We start from the raw sequence: 13471 nt of genomic DNA on the forward strand, positions 1-13471 counted from the left end.
TCTATTACAATTATTTATTTATTTATTCAATCATTTTCCATGCCTCCATTATCTAATTCAAGGTTGGCTGGAGCCCATCCCAGCTGCTACAAGGCCTGAAGCGGAAGACAGATGATGGAACTGACCTTCAGTGTGAAGTTACCCAGAAAACCTCATAAAAACATACAAATAAATATGATTACATCTTCAGCTTTGTTAAAAGCACTGTACACCAAAATTAAATTTTTGCCAATCTGAGGATGACCTTGTCATTTTCTTTACATTAACACATCTGTGCTCTCATAGCTATTTTGATAACCCACTGACCAATTTAATGTATAAAGATGATGTAAAAAATGTGATAAGCAACACTGACATCTCAAACCATGTCAGTCTCCTACAGAAAAGGGTCCAACCTGCAGTTTGGAGTTGGTACTCAATTATATGTGTATATACTAAGTACCCACCATGATTTTGAACCAGAAATCACAGCTTTATTGTCTGAGGCCCTACGACACAAAAGGCTTCAACAAGAAAATGAGCATACTTCAATGAAACCCACAAGCAAACATGAATTTTATTTACTTTCAGATAAAAGTAGGCATATTGCCACACTGCTGTCTGAACACTGCTGTTTGAGATACAAATAAATTGTCGATAAACTGTTGTTGACGCTGGACTGAACCAATATTGATGCTATAAACCATGTTAGCATCTCCTTCATCCTCTAACTAAGCTGTAGTTTCTTCAACACAAAATAATGAGTTACGTTCTCTGTGTATTTTTTCATGTGTTTGCAGGTAAGGTGTGGCCACTCTGAGAAGATGGAAAAAGATTTTAGAAAGTAAAAAAAAAATCTAGCCAGTTCAAAACCTAATAAAATTCTTATTGTTAAACCAAAATCAAAAGGTAATTTATTCCTAATGTTCAATAGTCACACAGACGGTATCCATCTATACAACATTTTAGTTATGTACAATTGTAGTTGCCTCATAATTGATGAAGACAGCAGCAAAGTGTAATGACATGACAAACGGTTTTAAGGCTAAACATCTCTACTTTCTGCACTTTAGAGATTATTAAAAACTTCCCAGTAGATTTAACAATCCTAATGTGACTTAAAATTAAAGCATAGACACAAAAAAGTAATTTGCCTTTCTTCATTTGACAGATTCAATTAATTTTCCTCTTCCCTTAAGTATTGATCCTCTCTCTCTCTCCAACTGTGCCTTGTGCCTCTCGATCCATTCTTGTTATCTCTAATTAAGACAACATTTTAGGTGCCTCAACTGCACCTGAGACCCAACGAGATGACACACAGTGACTCGACAGCAGAAGCTTTTCAGGGCTTACATCTTCTTGATGAATTCTTGATGCACACACACACTACCCAGATGAACCAACACATATTTACACATTCATCTAGCCACTGAACCGTGGGATGTTTGGTTAGCATCTCACTTTGCGTAGGCATCTAAAAGGACCCTGTTATTATATTAGAGTGCTATAACCATACAAGCCCCTCCCAAACAACAATGTGCACACACACACACATAGCTTTCAGATGAATAATGCATTTAGCATTGCCTGTAATTGACTCACACATTAGCATAAAGAATTTGTCTGCATGCAGGGAAAGCTGACACAACACAGTTGTAAAAATAACAACACACTTAATGTCTGCCAGGGTCAACATTGCATATGAGGAAAGAGAGGAGCCCTTTTCTCTTACTCCTGCTGCAGCTTATTTCATAACATTCGAGAGATTATAAAACTCTAAAGTCCCAGTTGGACCTGCCCACCTGCTCTTCTCTCTGTCTACACTCACACATTGTCATACATATAAGACACATAAGAACACACACTCACTGACATGATTATCATCTTAGCTTTCCATCTAGTTTTCCTCATGCACTCAAAAGCCCTCTGTTAAATCTGTTAATCATCCCATATTCAGTTACTATTAAGTAATGAATATGAGCTTCTAAATTGGAGGAAAGCTCTATTGTAGTTTGTCAAATAAACATATGAAGTTTTGATTTTCAGTCTCTTGTTTTATTGTTTTGTAATTAGCAAGAAAGATCCATAAGAAGAGATTGAGTCAGCCATTGGGGAATATTTAATTTAGCTGAAACTTCTATTCAAAGCAATATACAAGTGAGGAAACAACACCCAAGCTTTAATGCATTAAGAAACCGTGGTCTATATATGACAGAGTATATGTTGAACAGACACAGCAGTGCAAATGAGACTTGATTACCCATGTTTGGGTGTTCTCAGAAGGAGTTTGTGGAAGAGATGAGTCTTTTAGAGTTTCTTAGAAGAACTCAGTGATTGAGAAGGAGAAAAGGTCTATATGGTTGAGGTTGGAGATGATCCCTTCCATCTTTGTTGGTTAGGTAGTTGAACAGTCAGTTTTAAAGTTATTGTTTTGGCTGGACTGATTGGCTGTGAGGACTAATATGTCATTCTTAGACAGGTTTAGCTGAAGTCAGCATTCCTTCAACAATGTGGATATGTCACAGACAGACTGAGATTTGTGCTGAAACTACAGTATGGGGTCATCTGGCAGGAGTGATGGGTACGTAGGTATGGCTCAGTATCATCTGCAAAGAAATTATAAGATAAGCCATGAGTGTGGATGTCAGGGCCAAAGGAGGTGGTGCTTTTTGGACATATTTGAGGTCCCAATACTGAGCCTTGGGATGCCCCCAGAAGAATGGCGATAGATTAATACTGTTTTTCCGTGTGATGCCACTTTCAAAGAGCCCAGCTAGGATTCAAAACAAAATTGTACCCTCTTGAGATCCCTGTCTCAAAATGCATGGATAATAAGATGTGATTTATTATGTCACTGTGCTGCTGCTATAGCTGCCTTTAGAGTCTCTGTCACATACAGTAAAGGTGTCTCAGTGGACAGCCACTGAGACACCTTTACTCTAAGGCCAGTCTGATCTGGATCTGGGAGGATGTTCAGCAAGAAGAAGTCTGACTTGTTTGTAAAGAGTTCTTTCAAGAACCTTAAACAAGAAAAGAAGTAGCAAAACTGGTAGACAGTTCTCAACACTGATGCTCAGCTTGTTCAGAGTAAGCTAAAATTTGGTAATTTCACCTTTTTACCTCCAAAAGCACCTGGATTTCTGTCTCTGTATGTTTTGGATCTCGCTCCTTCTGTACTGTCAAGCAATGTCTATCCAGCAATGCTGTATTTGAAATAATCTGACAGTAAGGATGATTTTGTTTAAAATGGAAAGTATCCAGACACCATACAACACTCATCCTCAATAATCTGGATCATATAATTATGTAATTACTGTGACAAACCATGTCAAAGCCACATTGCTGTCTGTTCAGCTGATTTAGGTGTTGTGAAAATGCTAACTTGTTTTATTAAAATCTTATCACTGCACCAAATATAATGCTGTTTAATCTAATAAGTACCACTGTACATATACACAGGTCAAACATTTTCCATTCTTCACACACAACGAACAAGGCACCAAAGCCATGATACACAAACATGAGCTTTTTTTTTTTTTTTTTAATGTTACAGCAACATCTATTATTCAAGCTAGAGCAGGTGGGAGGGGTGGGATAAAGGGGTGGGTGTTGGGCCATCAAGGGTGGTGACGTGTGTGTGTGTGTGTGTACGTGTGCTGGAGGTGTGGATGATTTTAAAAAAGAGGCGACCCCCTCCCAAGCATGAGCCCATTTTCAGTTCACTCTTGTTCCATGAATGGCAAATTGCTTTCAGTGGCTGAGGTAGAGGAGTTGAGGAAGACAAAGAGCGTGAGGGAGCATAAAGACCCCATGACCTCTCAACTCCTTCACTTCATCCTTTTAGACGTTCACTCTTCAGATGGGTGGATTGTATCAGTACAACTTGTTACTAATGAAAGCAACTACAGTATAACATTATATACCTAATTAATGCCAAAACATGAGAAATAAATCTATTGTCAAAACACAACGTCTTGGTACAAATATTGTGATGGAAGGGTAACTTCTCAACTTTATTGGCCAGTGTACAGTGGGATAGGTATAATAATCCTGAAAAGAATGAAGATCAATATTGGGTGGATGTGTCAATAGGAGTGGAGAAAGTAACCAGCTCTGAAAACACATTATGTGATCATATATGTGGAAAAAGAGAAAAGTAAAACATCAACCACTGTTTCCCAATTAGAGCCTGCTGTCATGTAATGCTCAAAAGTCTCCATACTTTCAATACCACGATGGATGGAAAGCACCAATCCAATGACCATTATGCATAAGATTGATAGTTCAAGACTTATCCTGCTCACTTTTCAGTAATTGCACTGATTTTACTTACCACCCATTTGCAGATCCTTACTTTAAGATAATGCTACCATCATGAATAATTATGATTAGGTGTTAAAAGCACATAGCTACGGTCCGAATTCATGTTCAGGTCTACATAGTACAACATACAAGGTTAGAGTTCTAAAAGCTATTCTTGTCTATGGCTCACACATTTTATTGTTTATGGCTTATAATTCCACTTATGTCATGTGAACCCTGCCGAACAGGACAAAGCAGCCTTTGCAAGGCTGCACAATATTAAGATGCACCCATGCAATATCCAATGTCATTGTTGAATATTGTGATGATGGTGGTATAATTATACGTTAAAAAAAAAAAAATTAAATTAAATCGTCCTCGTCTCTTCTTTTATTTAGGGCTGCATTACACTCCTGCACCCATGCATGCTAGTTAGTTGTAGACTATGCACAGAAGCAGAAGTTTCTCTAACTGGAATGCAGCTCTCATTTATACACCGACGCTTGTCCCATTTCAAGTAAAATGTTATAGATTTTTTTTTTTTTTTTTTTTTTTAAGACTAGAGTGGTACTCAGCTCAAAAAACAGCTGTAATTAGTGGAAACATAATTATCTTCTCAGGTATTTGGTGAGCAAAAAGTCAGGGGACCACCAGTGAAAGGAACCTACATTAGTAAACCATGAATGTCTGCACAAAGAGTTTCTGGCCATCTATCCAATATTATTGTAAGCTGAACCAAAATAACTGACTGGCACATCTTAACAACTGAAAGCAAGAAAACTATATATATAACAGTCTGCCATATGACTTCCTAACAAAACGCCTACACATGCATTATTCACAGTGTAAGGGTAATCACTACCTCTAGGAAGGAGGGAAAAATTATGATAAAAATACATAATGTAGCACCTGAGAACTTGCTCAAAAAGAAAACTGCAAAACACATCTCTCTCATTTGCCAATGGCCAATCGAACACACAAAAATGCAGCTACAGAGCCAGTCATTGACCACTGGAGAATCAGTTTTAGTTACTGGGAGCCAAAAAGCAGTGTTGGCTCATTGAGCTAAAACGCCTCCCACTAATGCACCCACACAACTCCATCAGCTGGGATCATTCTGTCTGGAATAAAAACTATCTGTAAACAAATTCACTGTAACTGGGATCAGTTCACCTTGGAGTGTAGAAGAGGAGGACAGACAGGAGAGAGGAGAGACGAGCAGCAGGAAGACAAATGTCAGGTTCAGACACAAAAACACCCCACAAAAGTAAGAACACATAACTGCACTTAAAAAATAAATTAAATCAGTCGCTTCACTTAGTAACAAGCAAATTAATCAAGTTTATCCCAAAAGTACAAAATGAAATGTAAAAATCCACAAACGTACACCACCATTAAAAACCAGAATACTGAATGAGATTTACTGGAAAAAGTTCATCAAAGCACATAGTTCAAAACTTTCAAAACAGATGCAGTGCCAATTAAATGATCATAAATATAAATATAAAAATGAGCATAAATAAATCACAGAACTAACAACATGGTATTCTATATTACCAAATAAATTGTGTAAAACATTGAGAGCTCACGACGTGGCTCAACAATGTAGAGCGGTCGTCTTGTAACCCGAGGATTGCCGGTTCGATCCTCGGCCAAGTCGAGTTCATGTTGAGGTGTCCTTGGACAAGACACCGAACCCCTACTTGCTCCTGATAGGTCGTGGTTGAGCACCTTGCATGGCAGCTTCTGCCATCAGTGTGTGAATGTGTGTGTGAATGGGTGAATGTGATGTATAATGTAAAGCGCTTTGGGTATCATCCCAGGTACAGTAAAGCGCTATATAAATATGGACCAATTTACCATTTACAAACATAAATCAGATTAACTGCCACCTGAAAAGCTTTACTCACAAAGGGTTGTTTAGGAATCAGTTATCTAAATCATTATTTCCATTCTATTAGTTAATTGATAGTAACAAATCACTTCTGTTCTAAACACCATATCTGGATTTTTAGGGGGAGAGAATCTGATAAAAGTCGCACAGCAAAATGTTAAACTACATTAATCTCTGTCTTTTATTCTTAATGAGAGTTGTCTGGCTGTCTGGCTGTTTGCTTGGAGGCTAATTCACTCTTATGTATTCACGGCTCACTGCCAGCCTCATTTAAAAATGTGCTTAAGATCACTACTGTGCACTTACTTACGTTTGATTCACAGAAAATGCTGAGCTTAAAAAGAAACAGTATAAAAAAGAAATATGCTGAAACATTCTTTCAGGTTTCCTTTTTCTAATTTACGCACTTTTAATATTTATCTAAAATCATTATAAACTAATGGCACCTGTCTTGACATATCCCTAAAATACTGACCATAATGATTATTCCAGGTATACTGCTCATATAAATTAGATTGTGCAAATTCACCCCAGACTTCAACACAGATGATTCCCAAAATGCAATATCACTACAGGACCATTAATCACGGCTTGGAAAGAGATTTTTAGAAGTGATGTTCTGCTCAAATCATATTTAAGTTAAGAAAATCATAAATATGTTTATTATTATTATTTGTATTTGTGTTTTCTTTCAGTTCAAACATTTCTCCAGCACACCCAGTTGGGATGATGTAGCAGTAACCACCCAGTGTGTCACAGATGAATAATCACTTCACCTTTATTAGTTCAGCCAAGCACTGATGCACGTCTGTGCATGTGCTACAGCTTCTGCACACATGTATATGTACGTGTGAAACATTCATATCCAGGACTAGACAATGCATCATGTTGTGAGGGGCAGGCTTTACAAAACCCCATACTCCTGACCAGGAAACTCCTGTGATGTAACATTTTACTCAGCAGAGGAGTGATTTCTACTGTGATAAGCAAGCAGAGTGTCACTGTACGTGTGTGCCCAGTTCACACATTCCAGTTTTACTGGTTTAAGTGAGACAGGAAAGAGGGACAGAAAGAAACAGTAGACAAAAAGAGGTCTATCTGAAAAAAAAGTAAAAAAGGTGGAGGCAAAGAGAGAATAAGAGTGAGAGAGACAGAGGAACTATGGAGCGAGAGCAGCTCACTTTCCATCAGCACAGATGTGATCAATATCAGTGTCTGACAGGGCAGCATTTCAGCCTTTACCATAAATCACTTCCTATTATGATGGAACCTCTAAATCACACACACACTCAAATACACAATAAATGACCTGCCGCAGACATACAAATACACTTCAGCATAGGCACATATACAGCGCGGTCATTCACCATACAACAGCCTGCTATGGCACACACTGACAGCAGTTATTTATGCGCTCTATGCATTTCCAAAAACAGGCAATAAAAGGCACTACGGGGAGCAGGAAAATATGGCTTCAGTCCTGTTTCACAACAATGACTAACTCAACCAAAAGGCTAAGCAAAGTATTAGTTTCATGTGAAATATTGAGCTTTAGGGATTCAAGCTGAATGCAAACATTAAGTGAATTTCAACTTAAAGACTGTATGTGTGCCAGTTATAATGACGTATGACTCCTGTTGTTGTTTTTTAAAAAAGCCAACATTAAAGTCATCATAATTTCAGGGAAAATTGAGCTACTTTCACTCACAAATAATACTGTAGCTATCAGCTAGCCATGACAATATGCAAGAGAAAATAAAACATTAACCCACAAAGATAGAGATATCAATAGATGGAGACAGCCAGGTAGCCAGCTACAAACATTAACACACAAACAGATTGATACTCACTGATTCAGTTCCACATCCAAAATGAACTGGCTTCCAAAAGCATCAACTTGAAAGCTTGCCTGGGCCACGTGGTCCACCTAAAAATTCACAGAACACAAGTTATTTACTCTTACTGGAAGTATCCACCCATCCATTTTCTATAACACATTATTCTAGTGCAGCGCTGTGAGGGGACTGCAGCCTATCCCACCAATAACCACGCGAGATCCTAGTCTCGAGATCTGTCTGAAAGTAGTCAGAATCATATTCATGGCTTAGTTCATTTGCATTCCCATAGGTCACTTTTCATTTACAGTGATAAATGGCTACATGTTCATTTTCAGCATAAATCAGTTTAAGAATGAGACTTTCTATTAAGTCATCAAGGTTAGTTTTCCTTATCTGAAGGTGAATCTCTGCAAAGGATACGAGTGTGACACTTGAGTTGTCCGTCAAAAAGTTACAACAGTGAAGTTCATTAAATTATTACTATAGTTTATTATTCTCAGAAATGTCCAAACTGAAGCTGAATCAGTTACTTTTTTGAGTTATCAGGTTCTCTGTCAGCCATTACGTATGCACCCAAACACAGAAATAATAATTTTCTTTCTGCTCTATTCACGGATGGAGCAGGGTCTGATTTATTCAAAGTGTTGGCCACATATGGTATGGGCTTCAATACACAACCTTTGGGGTCAATGAGAACTTCCAACTATAATTCCAGCAGGTCCAGGACACTCTGACCTTAAACACAACTCACCCCTCCCCCTTCAGCTCGGCCCACGGGCTACCTTTATTATAGATCGGAGTCTGAATAATAGGGGAGGAGGGGTGTTTTTTCTTTCTTTTTTTCCCTCTCCATTTCAGGAAGTGCCCCTCTGCTCACCCAAGGATGACCTCAGTCCAACAATGTCCCCAGTGACCACAGACTATTGTTTGCTGAAGTGTGCCTCTGCTTGGTCAATGCATATATGAGTAGAAAAGAGAGTGCATGAGTGTCAGTGTGAGCCTGTACAAATGGCAATCCAACACTTGTGATGAAATCTAATCTGGCAGATTGGATCCATGATGGGAGGAGGTACCAGTAATAGTGCTTAATGAAAGCACATCCCATCTGGACAGAGCCGGGCCAATACTAAGAAATCACCACTGACTCTTCTTCATTGATTTCTGACTTTTGCGGACCTAACTTTCCACTCATGACTGTCTGAGTATGACTGTAAGTGCAATCAATCCTCTGTGCAGAGAGGCAGGCAGGGACGCATGCCAAACAACACACTCATACTCAGAATGACTCCACTTTAAGTGTTTGCTTTTCCACCAAAACAACATGCATAGCTCACTGAACTTCCCACTGCTCATTCACTTGTGTTTGAATTTGAGACTGAAAATAGGCGATGCGACACAAGCCTATAAATACCTTCCTGCGTGTCACACATTTTAAGAACTATTTGACAGATTTGTTTTTAGGCCATTAATCTAAAAACAGCCAATAACTGATCAAACTTTGTCCAAGTGACATCACAAGTTTCAGCTCTCTGGAGAACAGACGACTTGGAACACATATCAAATCAAAGTCGCCATCGCATCTCTCCTACCCCGCCTATCCTTGATTGCTTCTTCACTTGCTATGTACATTTTATAGCTCTTTTTGAACCCTGAGGTTGTAATAACTGCCTCAATGCAGATCTTTTAAAGCTATGAGATGGCATAAAACAATTTGGTAAGGAGTGAAACAGACAAGAGCTGCAATGCTACTGAGAGTGCTGCAATAAATCATGACTTCATGTATACAATTACAATAATATATCATAAGTAAAAATATATCTTCTTTTATGATTTGTTTTCAGCCCATTAAAGGATATACAAGTATACATATAAGCATTTCTCCTGACTAGAAACTCTAGAATTGTATGCTAATCTTAATAACCAGAAGACAAAAGCGTGGTTCATGAAAATAAAGGGCTTAGGTAATTTTCAACATCATCTGAACACAAATCTGAGAAGGAAAGTGCTTTGTTGTTCTGTAGAAATAAGTCTCCTGCTTTTAAAACAGAGTTCAAAGCAAGTCTGTGTAAGAAACCTGGAATGAAATTTGTATCAGCATCAAAAAAAGTATACCGAAATAATCCGTGATGGCAGATGGCTCCTGTTAGCTTGTTTACCCATAGGGCTGCATCTGTGTCTTAGGTGTGGGAACCACAAAGGGTTAAAACCTCCCTGCCTGCTACCATCTGTAGCTCTCTCCACTGTCTGAACCCTGAATAAGCTAACCTACACAAGCCAAATTAAAAACGCATGACCAGTTTGAACCATGTTAATTGACTCATCTCTTGAACTGCACCCAGCAAACATGTTGCCTCACCAAACTGACTCAGTAAACAGTTCTACTGATTTCATGATTGCACTGTATCGCTCATCAAAGGCACAATCGCGTGTCTCCAGTGGGATTATTACCAAGAGCTTTCTACATTGCATTGCTATATGACCGATTTTGTGGTTGATCATGCCCAAAATACAGCTCATCCCATGCTTAGCCAACTTTACTATATCCAGCTAGACACTGGCATCCAAACAACCAGAGTCCAGCACATAGTAACATTAAGTCAGTTAAAGTGAGGATCTACATTTACAACCTTTACAAATTTATCACTGACTTTGGCTAATCTGACCCTTTTCAGAACACATAGCCTCCAGATAATTTGTGTAAATATTCAAACATTGAGTTAGCAAAGCCTGAGGATTGTGTTTTACTGGGGAAAAGTGTATGAGTTAAATAATTTTTTGAATACAAAAATACGTATGCTTAAATAATGACACCTTAAATTGATTATTACTGTTGATTATGTCATTTTATTTTACTGTTAAAAATTGTTTTCAGTGCCCTCTGGTGGAGAAACTATGCTGATTCTGTTTCTAACAAAACAAGTGTATCATTAATTTCTTTTTTTTTCACTGTAATTTCTTTAAGTTATCAAACACCAATAATAGTTGGTATGTAGTGGTATGTATATAAGCTAAAAATCGCTGACAATGAACAAAGCAAATCAATAAGGCTTCTAGCTTCTAGCTTCTGGACACTCATTCAGGAAAGTGGTTTATAAAAAATGCTGAGTGAAAGTGATCATCACATTATTGATTGTCCTGATTTGACCACTATACCTTGTAAATCTGTATCAGTGCACTCAGTGAAAACTGCAACTACAAAATGTCCTTTAAGATGCACATCATAAAAGACTTACATCCAGAACAACTTGTTTATATTTTCTAATTTGGTTGAGAAAGCAGTAATGACCCATATAGCACCTGCACCCGGTGTAATTAGTGCGACCTGCTTCTATCTAAATGTTTCAGTGTTCTGTTTTGCTTTTCATTTACTATTTTTAATTCACTCTCTGAACATAAGCAGGGGAGGAGATAGTCTAGATGAAAGATGCGCAAGCTGTTAACAGAGATACATCTTTCCAGCTCATCCTCCATGCAGACACTCCTCTTTCCATCCTGGCATGGAAACGCCGTGCACCTACCTGCGTGGAGTCGAGGCTGGCCTTAACTCTGGTGCTGAGCTCATCATGTGTGATCTGGCTGAGATTGTGCCTGCTGTAGAGCAGGCGAAGAGGCACCGTGTCCTCCTTCCCCACAAACCTGCCCGCATCACGGAGAGCCTTCAGGCTCGACAAGGCGTCTCCTGAAAGTAAAAACACCGATTTGATTAGCCGCGTGCGGAAACACATTCACTGAAAACATTGCCATCTGAAATGTCGATCGCTTCCATTTCCTTTGATAACATGAAACATCTAGCTATAGGCTGCATGCATATTTTAGATGTTGCTCATAAAGCAACAGAGGCTGGTAAAATAAATCAACACAGGCCTATTGGTGAGGAGTTAATGCTGTATTAGCGCAAAATAATACACGTAAATCCAAAACAGTATTGGTTACCATTCTGGGGATCAGGGCTGCTCTGGTGACCGACGTGCATCAGTGCATAGACGCACAAAAGGGAAATCCACCATCGCGAGCTCATTATCGGCATCATCACCTTTCTCTCTCTGGCTGGATATTTAGAAACAATGCGGTATTCCAGGAGGGGGATGTCGTGGTCCTGCCTTTGCTAGGGAAGCATCAAGCTTGGGCAGATCGTCTGGTTAGCGCGATCCCGGTGTTGAGGGGCCATCGGGATCCTTACGAGTCTGAACGCCGAGCGCGTCTGAGCGCACCGAGACTGGATCGGCGGCAAGGAGGAGGCGCGGGGAGGAGAGAGACAGGGAGGGAGGGAGGGAGGGAGGAGTGGGGACACCTCCTAAAAACACATCAATGTTCAGTAGCTCGATGCAGAAACGCCTAATGCATAAAGATGAGCGGAGGAAGGATGGAGAAAAACTGCGGGCCTTACGCCGACTGGACCGACAGAAAAGCTCATCCAGATTAAATTACTGCAGGAGCGCCATTCCTGCACACTTCTGTCTGTATTTATTATGAGTCACTCCATCATCTCTCAAAACGCCAAATCTCTACCAAATAAAATGAAGGAAAAAAATGACAAGCTGTAGAGATTAACAAAGTGCTGTGGCTTCTTTAATACACTAAACAAAAATATTGACGCAACTAACGCAACATTTTTGTTTTTGCTCCCCTTTTCATGGGCTAAACTTAAAGATCCGAGACTTTTCTATTGACACAAAAAGCATATTTTTCCTCATTTGTTTACAAATCTGTCGAAATCCGTTTAAGCGTTAGTAAACTTTGTTCTTTTGAGCAGCATGGATAGTTGGCCTGACTTCCACTGAGTCTTTTGTGTTGTGCCACCATAAGTTTATTAACTCAAAGTATAAAACCTTCAAATTTTGTTGGACCAACTAAAAATTTGAGTTTCTGATGCAATTTAATATATTTAAGGTTAGTTTAATTCAAAATAATATTATGGTGAACATTTTTTTTTTCTGTTTTAGTGTCATGCTTTATAAAACGACAACAGTGATCAGTTCCAACATCAAAACCACTGAGCTTGATATTACTGAATATCTTGTTACAATGTAATATAAAACACTTTAGGTCATTGTGTGGATTTTTATCTCACATACCACCAAAACTTTGGTGAAGTACACACCCTATTTCCCTAAGAAGGCAAATAGTGCTGAGCTACAGCTTAAGAAACATAGCAATGAGTTGTTCCAGCTCCTACACTTTGAGATCCCACATCCATGCTCAAATGGGTCAGAGCAGTTGAAATGTGGATTGAATGTTTTGTCCAATCATTGCATGTGAGCTTTCAGCAGTGCTTTACCCTTTTATATGCACCTCAGAGAAAATCAAAGCACTTGGTTTTCTTAATGCCAGTGGCACAGACTGTATCCATTTGAGATCTAAAGCAGGGGGGTAAAACATAAAGTCCAACATGAAGCGCCTGTTTTAGTTTACAGCATCTTGCTTGGTTGTGTGTACAAGCTGAAATCATAACACTGGT

The 13471-nt window shown here is 38.9% G+C and overlaps 1 protein-coding gene across 2 annotated transcripts in view; it reads right to left on the reverse strand.

Annotated features, from left to right (window-relative positions):
• The window catches only part of adam22 (ADAM metallopeptidase domain 22), a 64057-nt gene extending 51833 nt beyond the window's left edge, over nucleotides 1-12224 (reverse strand). For both annotated transcript variants that reach the window (XM_041989088.1, XM_041989087.1), the window contains exons 1-3: nucleotides 11947-12224; nucleotides 11532-11692; nucleotides 8026-8102 (exon numbers count right to left, since the gene is read on the reverse strand). In XM_041989088.1, coding sequence (XP_041845022.1) covers nucleotides 8026-8102; nucleotides 11532-11692; nucleotides 11947-12043 — 335 coding nt within the window. In that variant the 5' untranslated portion in view covers nucleotides 12044-12224. The remainder of the gene's footprint in view (nucleotides 1-8025; nucleotides 8103-11531; nucleotides 11693-11946) is intronic.
• Nucleotides 12225-13471: the final 1247 nt, after the last annotated feature.

Source organism: Melanotaenia boesemani, chromosome 6 (genome assembly GCF_017639745.1).
Source record: "Melanotaenia boesemani isolate fMelBoe1 chromosome 6, fMelBoe1.pri, whole genome shotgun sequence".
Lineage (NCBI taxonomy): Eukaryota > Metazoa > Chordata > Actinopteri > Atheriniformes > Melanotaeniidae > Melanotaenia > Melanotaenia boesemani.